Source organism: Penaeus vannamei, chromosome 28, assembly GCF_042767895.1.
Source record: "Penaeus vannamei isolate JL-2024 chromosome 28, ASM4276789v1, whole genome shotgun sequence".
Lineage (NCBI taxonomy): Eukaryota > Metazoa > Arthropoda > Malacostraca > Decapoda > Penaeidae > Penaeus > Penaeus vannamei.
The window spans coordinates 30,260,276-30,275,275 of record NC_091576.1 but is presented as its reverse complement, the minus strand read 5'-3'; the positions used below and the strand labels follow the sequence as shown (position 1 = coordinate 30,275,275).

The 15,000-nt window shown below is 38.8% G+C and overlaps 2 protein-coding genes across 12 annotated transcripts in view; one reads left to right on the top strand and one right to left on the bottom strand.

The window, feature by feature from the left end:
- LOC113802633 (cartilage oligomeric matrix protein) overlaps window positions 1-6,644 on the top strand; it is a 16,825-nt gene extending 10,181 nt beyond the window's left edge. The window contains exon 9 of the mRNA XM_070141994.1: window positions 5,750-6,644. The gene's annotated coding sequence lies outside the window, so the exon portion shown is untranslated. The remainder of the gene's footprint in view (window positions 1-5,749) is intronic.
- Window positions 6,645-8,265: 1,621 nt separating this feature from the next.
- Window positions 8,266-15,000, bottom strand: part of LOC113802631 (alpha-ketoglutarate-dependent dioxygenase alkB homolog 7, mitochondrial) — an 8,986-nt gene continuing 2,251 nt past the window's right edge. The window contains exons 2-6 of one of the 11 annotated variants that reach the window (XR_011399738.1): window positions 13,247-13,420; window positions 12,524-12,648; window positions 12,002-12,148; window positions 8,947-9,090; window positions 8,266-8,343 (exon numbers count right to left, since the gene is read on the bottom strand). Coding sequence is in view for 2 of the 11 variants with exons in the window: in XM_027353239.2 (XP_027209040.2) it covers window positions 12,013-12,148; window positions 12,524-12,648; window positions 13,247-13,420 (435 nt within the window). In the remaining 9 variants the exon portion in view is untranslated. The remainder of the gene's footprint in view (window positions 8,344-8,946; window positions 9,091-12,001; window positions 12,149-12,523; window positions 12,649-13,246; window positions 13,421-15,000) is intronic. The other 10 variants (XR_011399739.1, XR_003475441.2, XR_011399740.1 and 7 more) reach the window with 10 other exon arrangements.

Below are 15,000 nucleotides of genomic sequence, written 5' to 3'. Positions count from 1 at the left end.
AGTTACCGAGATCGACGCGCGAGGATAGAGACAAGTGAACACTGACATATTTTAGAGGGTAATAGTGAAAAGAAATATCCATCAGATACTAAGATCACAACACCCTCACACGGCCGGAGTTCTTAATATTGGTATAGGTTACTTAAAGCGACGCACGGCTATAGAGGGAAATTAACAACGCCATCTTTTAGAGCGTAAGAAAGTCAGAAATATTCACCGCTAAATGACGAAACGGAAAAATTACCGCGGATAACAATCAGGGTTACTGAAAAAAAAAGATATGGAATGGTTACCTTGACATAAACTAAGACACTTTTCATGGCAAAAGGTGCGCAAATCACAAATAAAGGAGTTACACGACTTTTTCAAGTCCCTCGCCCTGTTGACATCATGAATGTAAACAAAATAGTGACCAGTCAACTCATTCTTGCGTTCTGTTAAGTAGTTCATGTATTACTACACCATTGTTAAAACGATATTTGGCTAATTATCAGTGTCTGCTGTTCCACATATATGCTTTCAAAGGCCTTTATTAATGTTGTTATACCTCATTTTCATGTTTCAAGATTTATTAGACAGTGATTTAAGGAGATTGGTATGAAGCACCTTCTGCACAGGCGCATTTTCGCATTTTTCCGCCTGGTTTGATAGGATGATCCCTTGGCAGTCCAGTGACAGGAGATCGGCAAGAAATGTTTCAGTTTTGGTGTTACATCGATTCTAGGTTGTTCTTAAGACTAGTGGAAACGAAGAAGAAAAAGACCTTAATAACTATCGCAGTTCGATTTCTGAGGCCATCAAGTACCGCAAATCCTGAAAAAAGCGATAAAAACGAAGCGATCCACGGTCTAGATCCACAATAGACCGATCGAAAGAAGCGAAGGAAAATTGACAGTTCGGTCCTTCGATATATATATAGGTATTTGGTTTATTGTTTACAGTATGGATGTAGCTCTATCTTGCCGTACATACCTAGGTGAAGCGAATGTGTCCCGGGGGATGTTGGGGGGCTTGCCCCCCATCAATCCTCCCCTCGGGCACACCTAGTCACGGCACCGTAAATTGTTAGATTAGGTTGGGTTATGGGTTAGGACGTTTTTTGGGGGTCTGGAAGGTGTGAAATCCCGTAGGTTTTGCCGAAAGATAGGTTGAATTCCCGTAGAATTTTTCAAACTCTGCCGCGTCAGAGTGTAGACTTTCAAAGGTGCCAGACATGTCCGTAGCGTTTCATGAGCCGATTTTTAGCGTTTTTTGTGCTAGTTTTACACGTTTCTGTTTGCTATTATTCTTATTTAAGCCTGTTTTACCCGATAATTTCCCTGATACACTTCATGCCCTCCCCTGCTAACAGGACTTGATACATCAAGATCATCGGCTGTGATTGCAACGGAAATGATCATCAGACTCGTTCTCATCACATGAAAATAAATCTGATGATATAAATATTGTCTGGGAAGTCCCGATTCTCATAATCGAAAAATTAACCGATGAAAATATCCCCAGCCTAGCACTGCTCACTCCCTCGCTCATCTTAGGCATCTTTTCCAGCAGTTACGGGAAACGTGACACCTCTTGTGCGACAGGAATCAAGCAGACGGTTACCTTTAATCAAGTTGCCAGATGCATTCCTCCTACTTCGGATATTTCATGCATATTCGTACTTATATTGGATATCTATAACATCACACTACCCACCATAAGATATCAAAAGCCATCTTGGATGTCATATTCCAAAATACTGTTTACCTGTTGGGAAAATAACCAGTATAGCAGAATAGCATTACGTCTCAGAAATGGGCAGAGCTTAGAGGCCTGTCTCGCCTCCAATCACGAGACAGCTTTTGGTGTTGCGACGTGTCTCGCGACACTCTAATTGCCACTGGAAAAGATGCCTCTTGTTTATCTTGCCAGGAAAAACAAAACATTGACTGCATAATTCATTACTGCGATAACCCAAGTAGTTCATGTTACTATGCGCTTGACAAATTTTGTAATTTGCTAAATATCAGTGTTTTATAATTACACGTTTAGGTAGAGGTTTCAGACACTGACGTGTGTAGATAAAGAGAAAAGGACACCGCCATCTTAAAGAGCGGAAGAAATAGAGTAGGATTGAACATAGTTTAAGCTGCAGCGTCGTTACAGTCACTGCTAAATGACGAAAATATAATGTGCGGATGCCGCTAGAATTCAGAGTCCAGGAACTTGCCAGGAATAACAAAACACTGACCCCTGATCGCATTATCGCGATGCCCGAACTAGTCCGTGTGTTACTGCGCGCTTGTCAAATCGATATTTGGCTAATTATCTGTATCTGCTGTTACACATTTATGCTTTTAAAGTCTTTATTAATGTTGTAATACTTGATTTGCATATTTTATTATTTATCTGTACCCTTACATAGAATCACGCCAATTTATATTGATATATTAGGTTGGTTTATTGGTCAATCCGATTTTGGGGGGAGTTTGAAATGTGTAAATTCCTGAGACACTTGCCGAAAGATGGGTTGAGTTCCCGTAGAGTTTGTTTTTTTTTCCTGGCGCATCAGCATGTAGAATTTCAAAGATGGTGGCTACATCTGTAGTTTCATTGGCCGATTTTAAGCGTTTTCAGTGCTAGTTTTATGCATTTTTAACTTTATTATTCTTATGTAAGCCTGTTTTACCCCATAATTTCCCTGATATACTTCATGCCCTCCCCTGCTAATGGGACTATCAAATCAAGATCGTCGATGGAAAAGTGGTACTCGATCTCCAGAACAGTTAATTTGCAGAAGAAACAACGCTGAAAATCGATGAAATCATTGGATTCCCTGGAGAAAAAATCAAATTTTTCGACTTTGTCTCTGGGAGGGTGCGTCGCTCTCTGTAACAAATACCGCCATCATTTCTGTCTACTTTATCGACGTTGATGTTGGCACTCCTGAAGAAATTTTCATAGCATTCGAGATACAATTTACATATCTTTATGATTAATAATGTAAAAAACAAGAAATTTAATTATTTGTACTTCTAATATGTAGAGTATATGTATGTGCGTATGAGCGGCTATTTATATAATTCCATGGCGGTCATTTAGAGGCCGCGCTGATTAATTTAACTTATCCTAACTACGATTTCTTTTTGGCCGAATTAGTCGAGCGTGCGCTGATGGTGCAACGATTTAATTGTAGTTTATGCAATAAACTGTAATTATGCCAAACCGTTCATACATTTGATATTGCATTTATTTTAATATTACACGTAGAGAATTATTGTCACTCGCATTTGATTAATATTTTAAAAGATATATATATATATATATATATATATATATATATATATATATATATATATATATAGTGCAATATTTGTGTGTGTAATATGCCGGTTCTCATTATAACCAATTTAAATATTACTAACCTTCTATTGTTGCGCCTCCATCGCTATACAGGGGGCTGGTAATCGCTGATTGAGAAAACGCAACTATTTCGACGTTTAGTTTTTTTTATTTGCCACAGTACCATGTATGTCGATCTTCACGGTATTCGCACCTGAGGTCCATTGTGGTAAGAGTTATTCCATTCGTTTTACTCAACCACTGTGCATACCTGTTCCACGAACGGTGTCACGCGATTAGTCAGTAGCATTTGCTGTAATACTATTGGTTTTCATGACAGCCATGCGCATGTAGTGTAAAATACATTTTTCAAAATGTTTCGCGTGCAATTCATGCGATAACATTTTTTGTATTTGAAAATCCAGCGCATTTCTTCACTCTTCTTGCTCGTAATATGGGCGAGACCGATTTGCACAGCGTAAGAAATATTTTTGTTGCTATGAATACTCGATAATATTGTAGTAAATGTGCTGTATTGTTATATCTTTCAAAGCAAAAACAAAAACTCCATGTAACGGTATGTGAGCTCAATTTACACACGATAATCAGTTATTACAATAAATATAAAAATGGAAACGGCATCATTTTTTTTTTTTTTTTTTTTTTTTTTTTTTTTTTTTTTTTTTTTTTTTTTTTTACAAAAGGTAAGGCGATTTTTAAAATATTGAGATAGACTTGCGTGTCCAATAACTTTTTTTTTGAGTTGCGGTTGAAGTACATAGAAGAGAAGTTTCTTAGAAACACTCGCTCTATCGCTTGCATATGTTATTTTTCGTTTTAAAGGCGACTGGCTGAAAATTTACCTGCACCGATTTATCTACAGTTCTTTAGAATGTTATGCACATTGTGCGTTTTAGACTTTGTCGCCAACCCACTTGGTTTGACAGCTCGTCATTTCGTGTCAGAAGGCTGGTGAGAAATGTTGCAGTGTTCTGTTGATTGTGAGTTATTCTTAAGACTATAAAGTGGCAACAAAGAAGTAAGACTTTAGTAAATAACCCAGTTTGATATATGGACCCATCAAGAGCACCAAATGCCGAAAAAATAAATAAAAACGCAGCAATTCAGACTTTAGAAACTAGCGAACGAAAGTTTTCCAGATATAACAGTCCTTGGTTTATTATCTTTCGTTTTCTGTGACCAATTTCTACCAACTTGAAAACACTCCCTTGTAATAATTTTGTTTTCCTTTATTTCTTCTCTTACTTCCTCTCCTTCTTTTCGTGTTTGTACATTATATTTGTTTTCCTATCTATTGTAGGTACTATATTTTTTGTTTTCCTTATTACCTTTATTCATTCCTAACAAGCTAACTATACTACTGTCTCTTTACATTTGCTTCCCATATCGGAACAATGTGTGACATGGGGTAAGTTTTAATCTATATTTAGACATTTCTTTTACCATTATTGCGTTATTTTTACGCTGATAAACTCTGGGAAACATTATGGAGGCCATGCAATTTCAAAATATCACTTTGAGAATACATGGTTTTGTTTTTTTTATTTATAAAGGTATTTGGTTTATCGTTTACAGTATGGATGTAGCTCTATTTTGTCATATATACCGAGGTATATATGGAAAAAATTAAACCTATATTTAATTTAATCTAATTTGATTCAAACCTATTTTAAATTCATTTAAACCTATTTTACCCCATAATTTCCCTGATATACTACATACCCTCCCCAATTTTATGCTTTTGAGCTGATCAGTGACCGAATGACGGGTGACCTTAAGCAACCAGCCAGGATATAACTTGAGTAGCGTTCTTGACATGGACTTTCCATGTGAATCTTTACTGATTTTGAGGTTTCAGTGTCCTTTGTGATTTCAGTTCCTGTAATTTGTTTGTGTAGCTGTTCGACACCAAGTAGCACCTGTTCTTTACTAGTTTTTTATTTATTTACTTTTACATGTGAACTTTTATTCTTGCTCTTTTATTTCCTGTTTCATTCTCGCATCTTGCTTTTACTGTTCTATTCCTGATCTTATATTACTGTTTAACTCTTGCTCTTATTTCAGTTTTATGATTTTCTTGTTTTACTTTTATTTTTTAAATCTGTTCTTACTCTTCTGTTGCTTTCTTACTCTACTCTTTTGTTGCTGGTTTACGTCTCTTCCCGGCCCAGTCCTCTCTGTGCTGTCAGACGTCAAGCTCGGCTTTTCTTCTTGGCCAGTGTTACGCGTACGGCACGCAAGCATATCCGCATATAATTATTTCCGGGTAATAAGCAGGAACCTTACCCAGCCTGATGGAGAGTGGTATCATCTCGCCGCCACCGTGTCTTGTTTCGCCACGCCTGCACAGAACACCAATCGGGGACTTTTCTGCTGTATCTGTAGTCAATTTCTTTCGTCTTTTCAGGTCTCTGTTGGCTGATTCGACCCGCATCAGGAGGAAGGATTCTGTAGAGCGACACACCACTCAGCACCCCCCCCCCTCCCCCCCTCTTTAGATGATCACTACAGATATTGTTCCGCGTGTGGTTGAGTATCCTACCATAGCGTACACATGTGCGTGTGTGATGTGCATGTTTTTATGTATATGTATATTTGCGTATGATTGTGCGTGCGTTTAGACTCGTGTACGTGTCTGCGAGTAAGTGTGCATGCTGAATTGTGTGCGATATCTCTTGCGGCGTGCATGAGTATCTCTTCTCTTTGCGGCGTGCATCTCTTCCCCCTTTTTTATTTACGATGTGGGAATTCATACACTTAACTGAAATTATGATGTTTGTGGAGAGATGCACTTGTTGACTGTCAGTTCAGTCTTTGTTTTCATATAAATGATTTATATATGGTTTTATCTATTTATCACTTTTAATCCCATATATTTTAGTTGTTTTGTCTATTATTTTCTAGTTTAAAAGTGGTCACACGTCTCGACCGCAACGTCAAGGTGTCCCCGCGGCCCATTTGTATTCTTTGAAAATACATAAACCTGTTCTGCTGCACAAGAGGGCGTTTCTTTCCTAATCCTCAAGCATTCTTAAACATATTTTGAAAAGACTGATACTTCAAGGTAGGCAGCGCCAGCTAAGGAAACCGAAAGGACAGGAAAAGAGTCTGGTAAAAATGACCAAGAGCGACGCCGAGAGAAAAAGGGAATTGGACACGCCATCTTAGAGAGCGTAGGAAATGGTATAAACAAAGATGCAACGGCAGTGGTCTCATATTTACCGCTAAATGACGAAAATGGCCTCTGAATATCAACGCTCAGAAAGCGCTCAATCTTGTTTACATTGCGAGGGACAAGACGACACTGGCCGCGTAACTCATTGCTGCGACATGCCAAGTAGTCCATGTGTTACTACGTGCTGTTATTTTTTTTTTAATAATTATCAGTGTCTGTTCCATATTTATGCTTTTAACGTCTTCTTAATGTGTTTCAATATTTATACAGTTCTTTACAGTGGCATGCTGGCAGTGGAGGCAACTGCCCCTCCTGACGATGAAATAGAATTTTCTTGCCAATATCAGACTTTTTTCTGTTCATAGTCATGTAGCCTTCACAATAACTTCTAAGTGATCTAAGATAATAGACAACTCTCTCCATCAATACATTTACAAGCCCTTAGACTTCTGTAGTGTTAGAGTAAATCAAGGTAATGATTGCTGAAAAAGTTATTCCATAACACCGGCTTTCTTCACCAAAATGACCCCAAAACGCCCATTATTCAGCGCAACACCAAAGCACCACAAAATAACCACCAGCGGATCACTACCGCAACACGAATTGGAAGTAGCGCAAGCCAGCGAAAACCACCAAGGGGGCAGTAAACAATCCGTTTGAAATCCAGTCCAGCGATTGGTAATCTATGGTGCGCTTATATTCGTCGACTTACGCCCCTCACACGTTAGTGTAATAAAACAGCACTGTTACTCTGGTCCTACACCAGCGAAAGCGGAAAATGCAAGTTCGCCGATGATATTGACGAAACGCAGGCGCAGGCTGACCGTACCGCCGGGGTGACAAACGTTTGAGAAGCGTACGACTACCGCGAGAGTACTGATGATACCTGGCGATTTTTTTTTACGCCGATAGTTTTAGGGTTGTCCCTTAATTTTCCCGGGGTCTCCTCGTCATCGGCGCACCCCAAAGTAAGCCGGCGCTCCAACAAGGCACCACCGGCGCGACTGACGAATGAGTAACTCACCACCAACGTTTAGGGCCTAAAATTTCCAAGTCCGTTGCGTTACTCTTACGTTAAACCTGTCTGACCAGGGCATTAGTGTGTGCAATATTAATGTCAGATTTTTATGTAATTACAATTGAGTAATACTAGTATTGCTTTTACATTTTAAAACAATTATTCTCAGTGCTATTACTAGTATGAATACTGTTATTTTCATCAAAATCATCAATGCTGCTTTAATCATTATAAACGGTTATTACCACAACCGCTACTTGTCTTACTATTACAAAGGGAGATGGAGAGAGAGAATGAGAGAAAAATGATTCCGATAACCTGTTGTTCTGTGTTATCTCATGAATTTAAATAAGGATTGAAAAGATCTGTTTTGTTATTTTTGTTTGTATTGATACAAACAACAAACGTAATCTCAGTTATCTCGATCAAATTTATGGACATGACATCCATTGTCTTGGCAATTTCCTCTTCGTTTTCGGTTTTGCACGTTTTAAAATCTTTGAGAACTTTGTTGTACCGTTTTCGTCTCGTTTTTACCTACATTTATTTTCATCTTGTGCATTTTTGTTTGTCTTGTTCTGAACATTGGCTATCTTTTTTTCACGTTTCTTCCTGTTTTTGTGCTTGTCTTTATCTTGCCTCTGTGTTCCTTTCCTTGTCTCTTTTCTTTCATATCTTTGTCTTGTTTCATTAGAACTTCTTATCAAAAAGAGGAAAATAAAAAAGTAAAAGGTGAACATACTTTTCTTTTTCAAATTAACACCTACATCTCTGCTATACATGTTGACTGGATCACAAAGTCACCACTCTGAAACAGAAGCACAATACTGTTGATGTTAGGTCCATTTCTTTCTTTTTTACATGCCCACACCCGCCCACACCCACTCACACACGCTCACACACAAACACACCCACGTAATATATCTTAGCATAAAGAGTACATACTGCTTGACTTTAAAATTACATAGGTGGGATTTCATTCTTCTGATTGACAAGCCCTTTTCAGTGTGCAGTTTAGGCCTTATCACATGAGCATTTTTTCTGTCGTTTTTTGCATTTCCATATGAACTTTTATATGGAAATGGACTGGGGACCCTATCACACTACAGCAAACTAAGTGAGATCCAGGGAATTGCATTATTTTTAAAGAAAAAATATTAACTTCTATCTAATTCACCAACTGAGAAGCATTCTAGTTATACAGAACCTCCAGCCATCTTTGTCTGGGAGACGATACTCTTTGCATGTCACACTTGCAGAAAGCCTCAATTTCAGTCAGAAATGAAAAAAATGACAGAAAAAGTGCTTGTGTGAATGGGCCTTTCATTCACACATGAAAGTCAGAATATTTCTTGTACTATTGTGCCCATAACAAACACCAGCAATGAAAGTTACTGCCTTAACTATTTACCTGATGTGGTCGAATCTCAGAAATCAGCCCTCACCTCATCTAATTTTGCTTGGTCTTTTCTTTTCCCCTTTCCTCTTCCGTATCTTCTTCATCCCCTTCTATCCCATTCCTAAGGTGTGAGAGCTGTGCTGAAAGGATGAAAGGCTGACTTTGTGTCAGTTATGAACGGCCTCTGGAAGCCATGGGCACGGTATTCCCTTGGTTAATTGCCAAGCCCTTACCCCTTATGGGGACCCTGAGGGGTAGACTGTTTCTTTTACCCATTTTATTCAGGCTCACCATGGCCAATAATGAAGATTCTTTACCTTGATAGGCACATTAAGGCTTGCCCCTTCATCAAATATAGCCTATCTAAATTTGATTCTGATGGTTACTAACTTACTAACAACTCTATCTATTCCAAAACACCCAAGCAGGTTATTACTCAGAACACCCCTTCCTCTCACCCAACATTCTCCTCCCCTACTCCTACTGTACAGTCTTCTTCAATGTCTACCCCCTCTTCCCCTATTACTATTCTTCATCCTTATTGTCCTCCCCACAAAACTACTCCACTCCACACCAACCCATCTTCTCGCCATCGTCCTTCTTCTGCCTCTACCTCTGCAAACCATTTGAGTATTCTCTTTAGCCCAGTCAAGTGAGACATTCTTTGTGATTCCCCCTACAGCCCCCTATTCTACGAATACCTTTGTCTTTCAGCAGTGCCTCCAGAAACAAGTAGGCAAGGTTACTTTCGCAGTCACTCTGTTCGTTCACGCCTTTTCACAGTTACATCGGAATCCCAAGCTCGTGCACTATCTACCCTAACTGACCTCACTGGCAAACCAATTCCTGCCAAATCTCACCCCTATCTTAATACTTGTACTTGAACGGTATTTATCCCCCCAAATACAAGAACTGGTCTGACTGAAATTTAGCGTAAGTCTCATGTTAATATTGCCAAGATTAGCTTCTGCAGACAACCTCCCCGTGAAGTTTATATTGGTGGATTGTCCTACCAAGTCTCACCATATCGACTCCTTCCTCATCAATGTCAGAAATGTTGGCGTTTTGGCCACCCAGCCAAACACTGTCACTCCACAGCCCACTGACCTGCTCAGTCACGTTCATGTGCCAGTTGTGGAGACTCCCATAATGTATTTTATAGGAGCTGCCCTGCCTATAAGCTCGAATGTGAGGTAACAGTCCTCAGATTCAAACTAGGCCTCACTCTACTCGAGGCCAGACAAGAAGCACGACGACGAGGTTTTTCTCTCAACTTGTTCCAAAACAGTCCTCCTCTCTGTTCCCCCACCATCTTCACAACATGTTTCTGCATCTCCCCCAGTATCTCTTCCCTATACCCTAATCCACCCTACCTCTACTCAGCCTATCCACCCATCAAATTTGTTTTCCAGCCTAAATCCAGATACTCCACTCTCTACCTCTTCCCCGATACCTACCACTCCTCCTCACTTTACTTGTTGCACCAGGCAATCTAAACATTACATTCCACCTCCTGCACCTTCCTCCTCTTCTGCGCCTCAGATATCTATCTGCTCTTCTCACAAGAGAACCTTTGTCTCTCAGTCCTCTTCAACCAAACCCCCTCCAGAAACCCTTGAAGACATCCAAAACTTCCTAAATATGATCCAAGGGAACACTCCGCTTCCTAATCCACCCCCTAATCCCTCTGTTCCTACTCCTTCATGTAAAATATTTGCAGATAACCATCCTCCTCCTCCTCCTCCTCCTCCTCCTCCTCAAGCTCCAGCCACCCCCCTTCCCCCTACACCCTCCCAACATACCCTACCCTCCCAACATACCCTACCCTCTTTACTGCACTCACCTGAATACTCACATAAATCCCCTCTATCACAAGAGTGTCCTTCTCCAGACCCTTCCCCTCCATATATTTTTCATGATACCACTTTCCCCAATCCCCCTTTCTCATCCCCTGGACTCTTCTCCCCCTACTTCTCCAACAACCACCTCTGTTTTCCTTGAACAATGTCCCCATTCCTTCCCCAGTTACAGATACACTGCAATGCACTCAATTGTTCTACCCCCTTAACCTTTCCCATTTTATTAATCCCTGTTCTACTTCATTTACTTCTCTTTTCCCTTTTTTACTACCATATTTTCTTATAACACTAACCTTTGACTTAAAACATCCCCCCCCCCCCACTCTCCCTGGATTCCCTACTTTTCCAACAGCCATCTCTATTTTCCTTGAACATTGTTCCTATACCCCCTTAATCCCCTTCCTTTCTACTTATCTCACCTCTAGTTTACTTACTCCCCTCTTTTCCTTTTCACTACCATACTATCCTAAAACGCTCTATAATCTTTGACATCTAACACATTTTATCCTAATTTTTAACTCTTTACCCTTTCCGACACAATACTTTACAATAGTACTATATGGCCTTTGATGTCTAGCACATTTATTTGTTTCAAACATTAAGCATTTCCTTTTCCTTCTCTTTTTCATCCCCTTCTTCTGTCCACATCCTAAGAGCCATGTTGAAAGGATGAAAAGCTAGCTTTTTGTCACTAAGCTACAGCGCTCTACAACCTTTGAAATCTATCATATTTTGTCATAATCATTAACTCGTGTTTGACTTTTTCACTACAGTACTTTATCCTAGTGCTATATGACCTTTCCTTACCTGGGGGTTTTGCCTCCAAGCCTAATCCTATCACTATATTTTAAAATATGCTACTGATGACCTTACATGTTGATGCGGCAGAAATTTCAATAAACAAAACAATATGATTACATGGTGCATTCTTAAAACCTATTTCCATACAATGGGCAATCTGACAATAGGGTTCCGATAACCTTGCATTCTTATAACCTAGTTTCATGCAATCTTAAGTCTAGTTTTAAGCAATTTGTATTCTTAGAACCTGTGTTAATGCAAGGTGCATTCTGAAGATATTTTAACCTAAGAACACTTTTCCATAAATAAAATACTGAGAAGCGCACACACCCTTTCTGAAGATATTCAACCTAAGAACACTCTCTCTATAAATAAAATACTGAAAAACACAAACGTCCTCTCATTACCTTTTCGCTTATCAAGTTGCATCCTCCTTCCTTGGATAGTTACGGCACATAATGGAGATCCTCCTTTCCCTTGGCACTGGCACTGAACCAAAATAGGACTCCTTCTCTCCCAGGACCTCGTGAGTGTAGTTGTATCGAGCTGCATCCCTGGCAAAGGGAGGGGCGCATGAATGTAAAGAAGGTAAAGCCTAGGTCTGTCGGTTGGTGTGTCTGTGACTGTGTCTGTCTCTCTGTCTCTTTCTCTCTCTCTCTCCCTCTCATTTATCTCTGGCTGTGTCTGTATGTCTTTAACTGGGCAATTTTTTCTCCCTGCTAATCCTCTAATCCTCGCTACACTAATTCAAAATCAGACAATTAAAACAAGTATAGGTTCTTAATTTACAAACCATTTTATCAATTTTCAATTCAATTTATTTTTGCTCCATGTCCCAAGTACGTGTCGTCTTCCCACACCCTAGAGTAAAATCTAAATAAAATAAATATTGTAAACAAACAAAACAAAAAAAGCAAAAACAAACTTACTTCATGAGATAAAGCGACCGCCGCCAGAGCATGATGTCTACTACTTGCGTCTTGTCTTCCACATTCACTAATCTCATAACTGCATCACTGAGCAAACATAGGCCACAGATGGTGTTGCCACAGAACTGAAAGTAGAAGGTGCCTCACTGAATAGTACACACAGAACTGTACATGAGTGAATGTATATGTGCATATATGTGTATGTACAAGCAGTGATAAAGATACACATAATTGTCTAATGCTATACTTGATAAATCGATAATTGAAAATTGGCTATGGCGATTCTGATACATCGATTCTTCACAGTTTGTTAAAGCGATACCGATATCAATACATGCATTGCCAATACTTTATTGTTAGAGAATATCTAAATTGATATGTTATTATTTGATTTGCAAACAATGATTGCAGCACAAGTGTCTTTTTCAAACTTGTCTATCATGTGTGGATATTTTGATGTAGTATAGATTGCCAAGTAGGGGAAGGGGGTGGGGAGGGAGAGGGGAAGAGATTGAGAGAGAGAGAGACTGAGACTTATGAAGCTGTGCAAAAAAAAAAAAAAAAATCACAATGGGTTGGGCATGTATAGGCTTACATGTCTTACCGCTATCAACGTGTTAAAATCAGGTGCATGTACCCTCATTACCCGCAATGCACGGCAATCCCTCACATTAATCTTTTGTCACGGCATTCAGGAGAGCTAAAGCGGTGACACTTTCTTACCCTGATGCTGTCGACGTGAGGCTTAATTACTCCAGTCTTGGCTAGGTCGAGGATGTGCATCAGAGCCAACTTTTCCCCTTGGTTAGGAAAAGCATATTCTTGCAACCTGGCCAGGATCTTTGACGAGGCTTTCCCCCACTTGGACCTCTCTGTTTCTCGAAAACCATGTATTGCCTGAAATAAATAAATAAATGAATAAAAATAATGGTTAAATAAAGCCTCAGTGGAAAATACTGCTGCATATTCCATTGGCCATTTTCTACAAATGTAAAAATGAAACGCAAATTAATGTAAATATGTAAATTCCTTTGTTTACTGTATATGTGGGTAAAGAGAGTGTGAGTGTGTGCGTGTGAGTGTGTGCGTGTGTGAGTATGCGTGTGTAGGTCTGAGTGTGCGTGTGTGTAATGCAGAGACTCAAAGAATCAGCAAGGAAAACAAGCTAACAGCAAGGATAAAACAATAAATTTCAAAGACAGATGAATGATTCCTTTTCAGAGAGTTACAAGAACTTCAATTAATCATAACATAAATGCCAAATTGAAATCAGGTTCTACCTTGGTTCCATATAGACAGCATGACGACTCTCATACCCATGACACAAGTCACTAATGATGATGATCAAAATAATACCTAAACAGCATTAAAAAAAAAAAAAAAAAAAAAAAAAAAAAAAACTCACAACCATAACAACAGACAAGACTTAAAAGATTTACTGAAAATTTTAATTTTTAATGTTCACAAAGGGACCACAGACGGCACAGACAAAACCCATAAATCAAGGCGACGACCACAAGGGGATCCTGTGGGGTTGGGGAAATGCGGGTAATTTTGTACATAAAGGCATGTTAAAAAGTAGAAGAAAGGGAAAATTACAAGCCCGAGCCAAGAATTGTATCCAAGATAAAGAAAATGGGAAAAAGAGCAATCCACGTCACAGAAGATTTGAGCTGGTGTTGCATGAATGAAGAAATGAATGAAGCTGCCCTCCAGATGGACCGTCACGAGTGGGTTAAGAACACAAGTCTTAAATAGAATAACTAAAATGAAGAAATTCCCATCCACGTTGGGGTGTAAATAGAGGAAAAATGACAAAGTTTTACACAGGCTATACATACCACCCCCCCCCCCCAAAAAAAAAAATATCAATAAATCTTTTATGGGGTTGCTAATAATCTGGAACAAAAATTACCAACACTAAGAAATGAAACTAGGAAACTAGCCACAGGTTGTTTGAAATTGAAACCAATCATAAATTTATGATAAATAACAAATACAGCATCTAGACTTTGTGGTTAGGCCTATGTATATAGCATATCCACTCACTGGAGTCATGACACAAATATACTTCATAGGCCATTATGTAATGATGGTTATATGTGTACTGAAAAACATAAAGGAAATAGAATACATACAACTAGGATATTTTAGCCACATAATAATATGCCAATGAAATAATTCACAACATCAATATTAGACTATAACCCCATAAAAAGCAGGAAAATCTTTGGGCTTCTTAGAGTACTGGATAATATCAAAAATCTAAAATCAAACCTAAATATAAATGTTGGGTCTATACTAAATATCAGCTGTTTACCACCTTGGTAAACTAAATCTCAGCACAGGGAAGGAAGGAAGAAAGAAAGAAAAAAGAAAGAAAGAAAGAAAAAAAAATATATATATATATTATATATATATATATATTATATATATATATATTATATATATATATTATATATATATATATATTATAT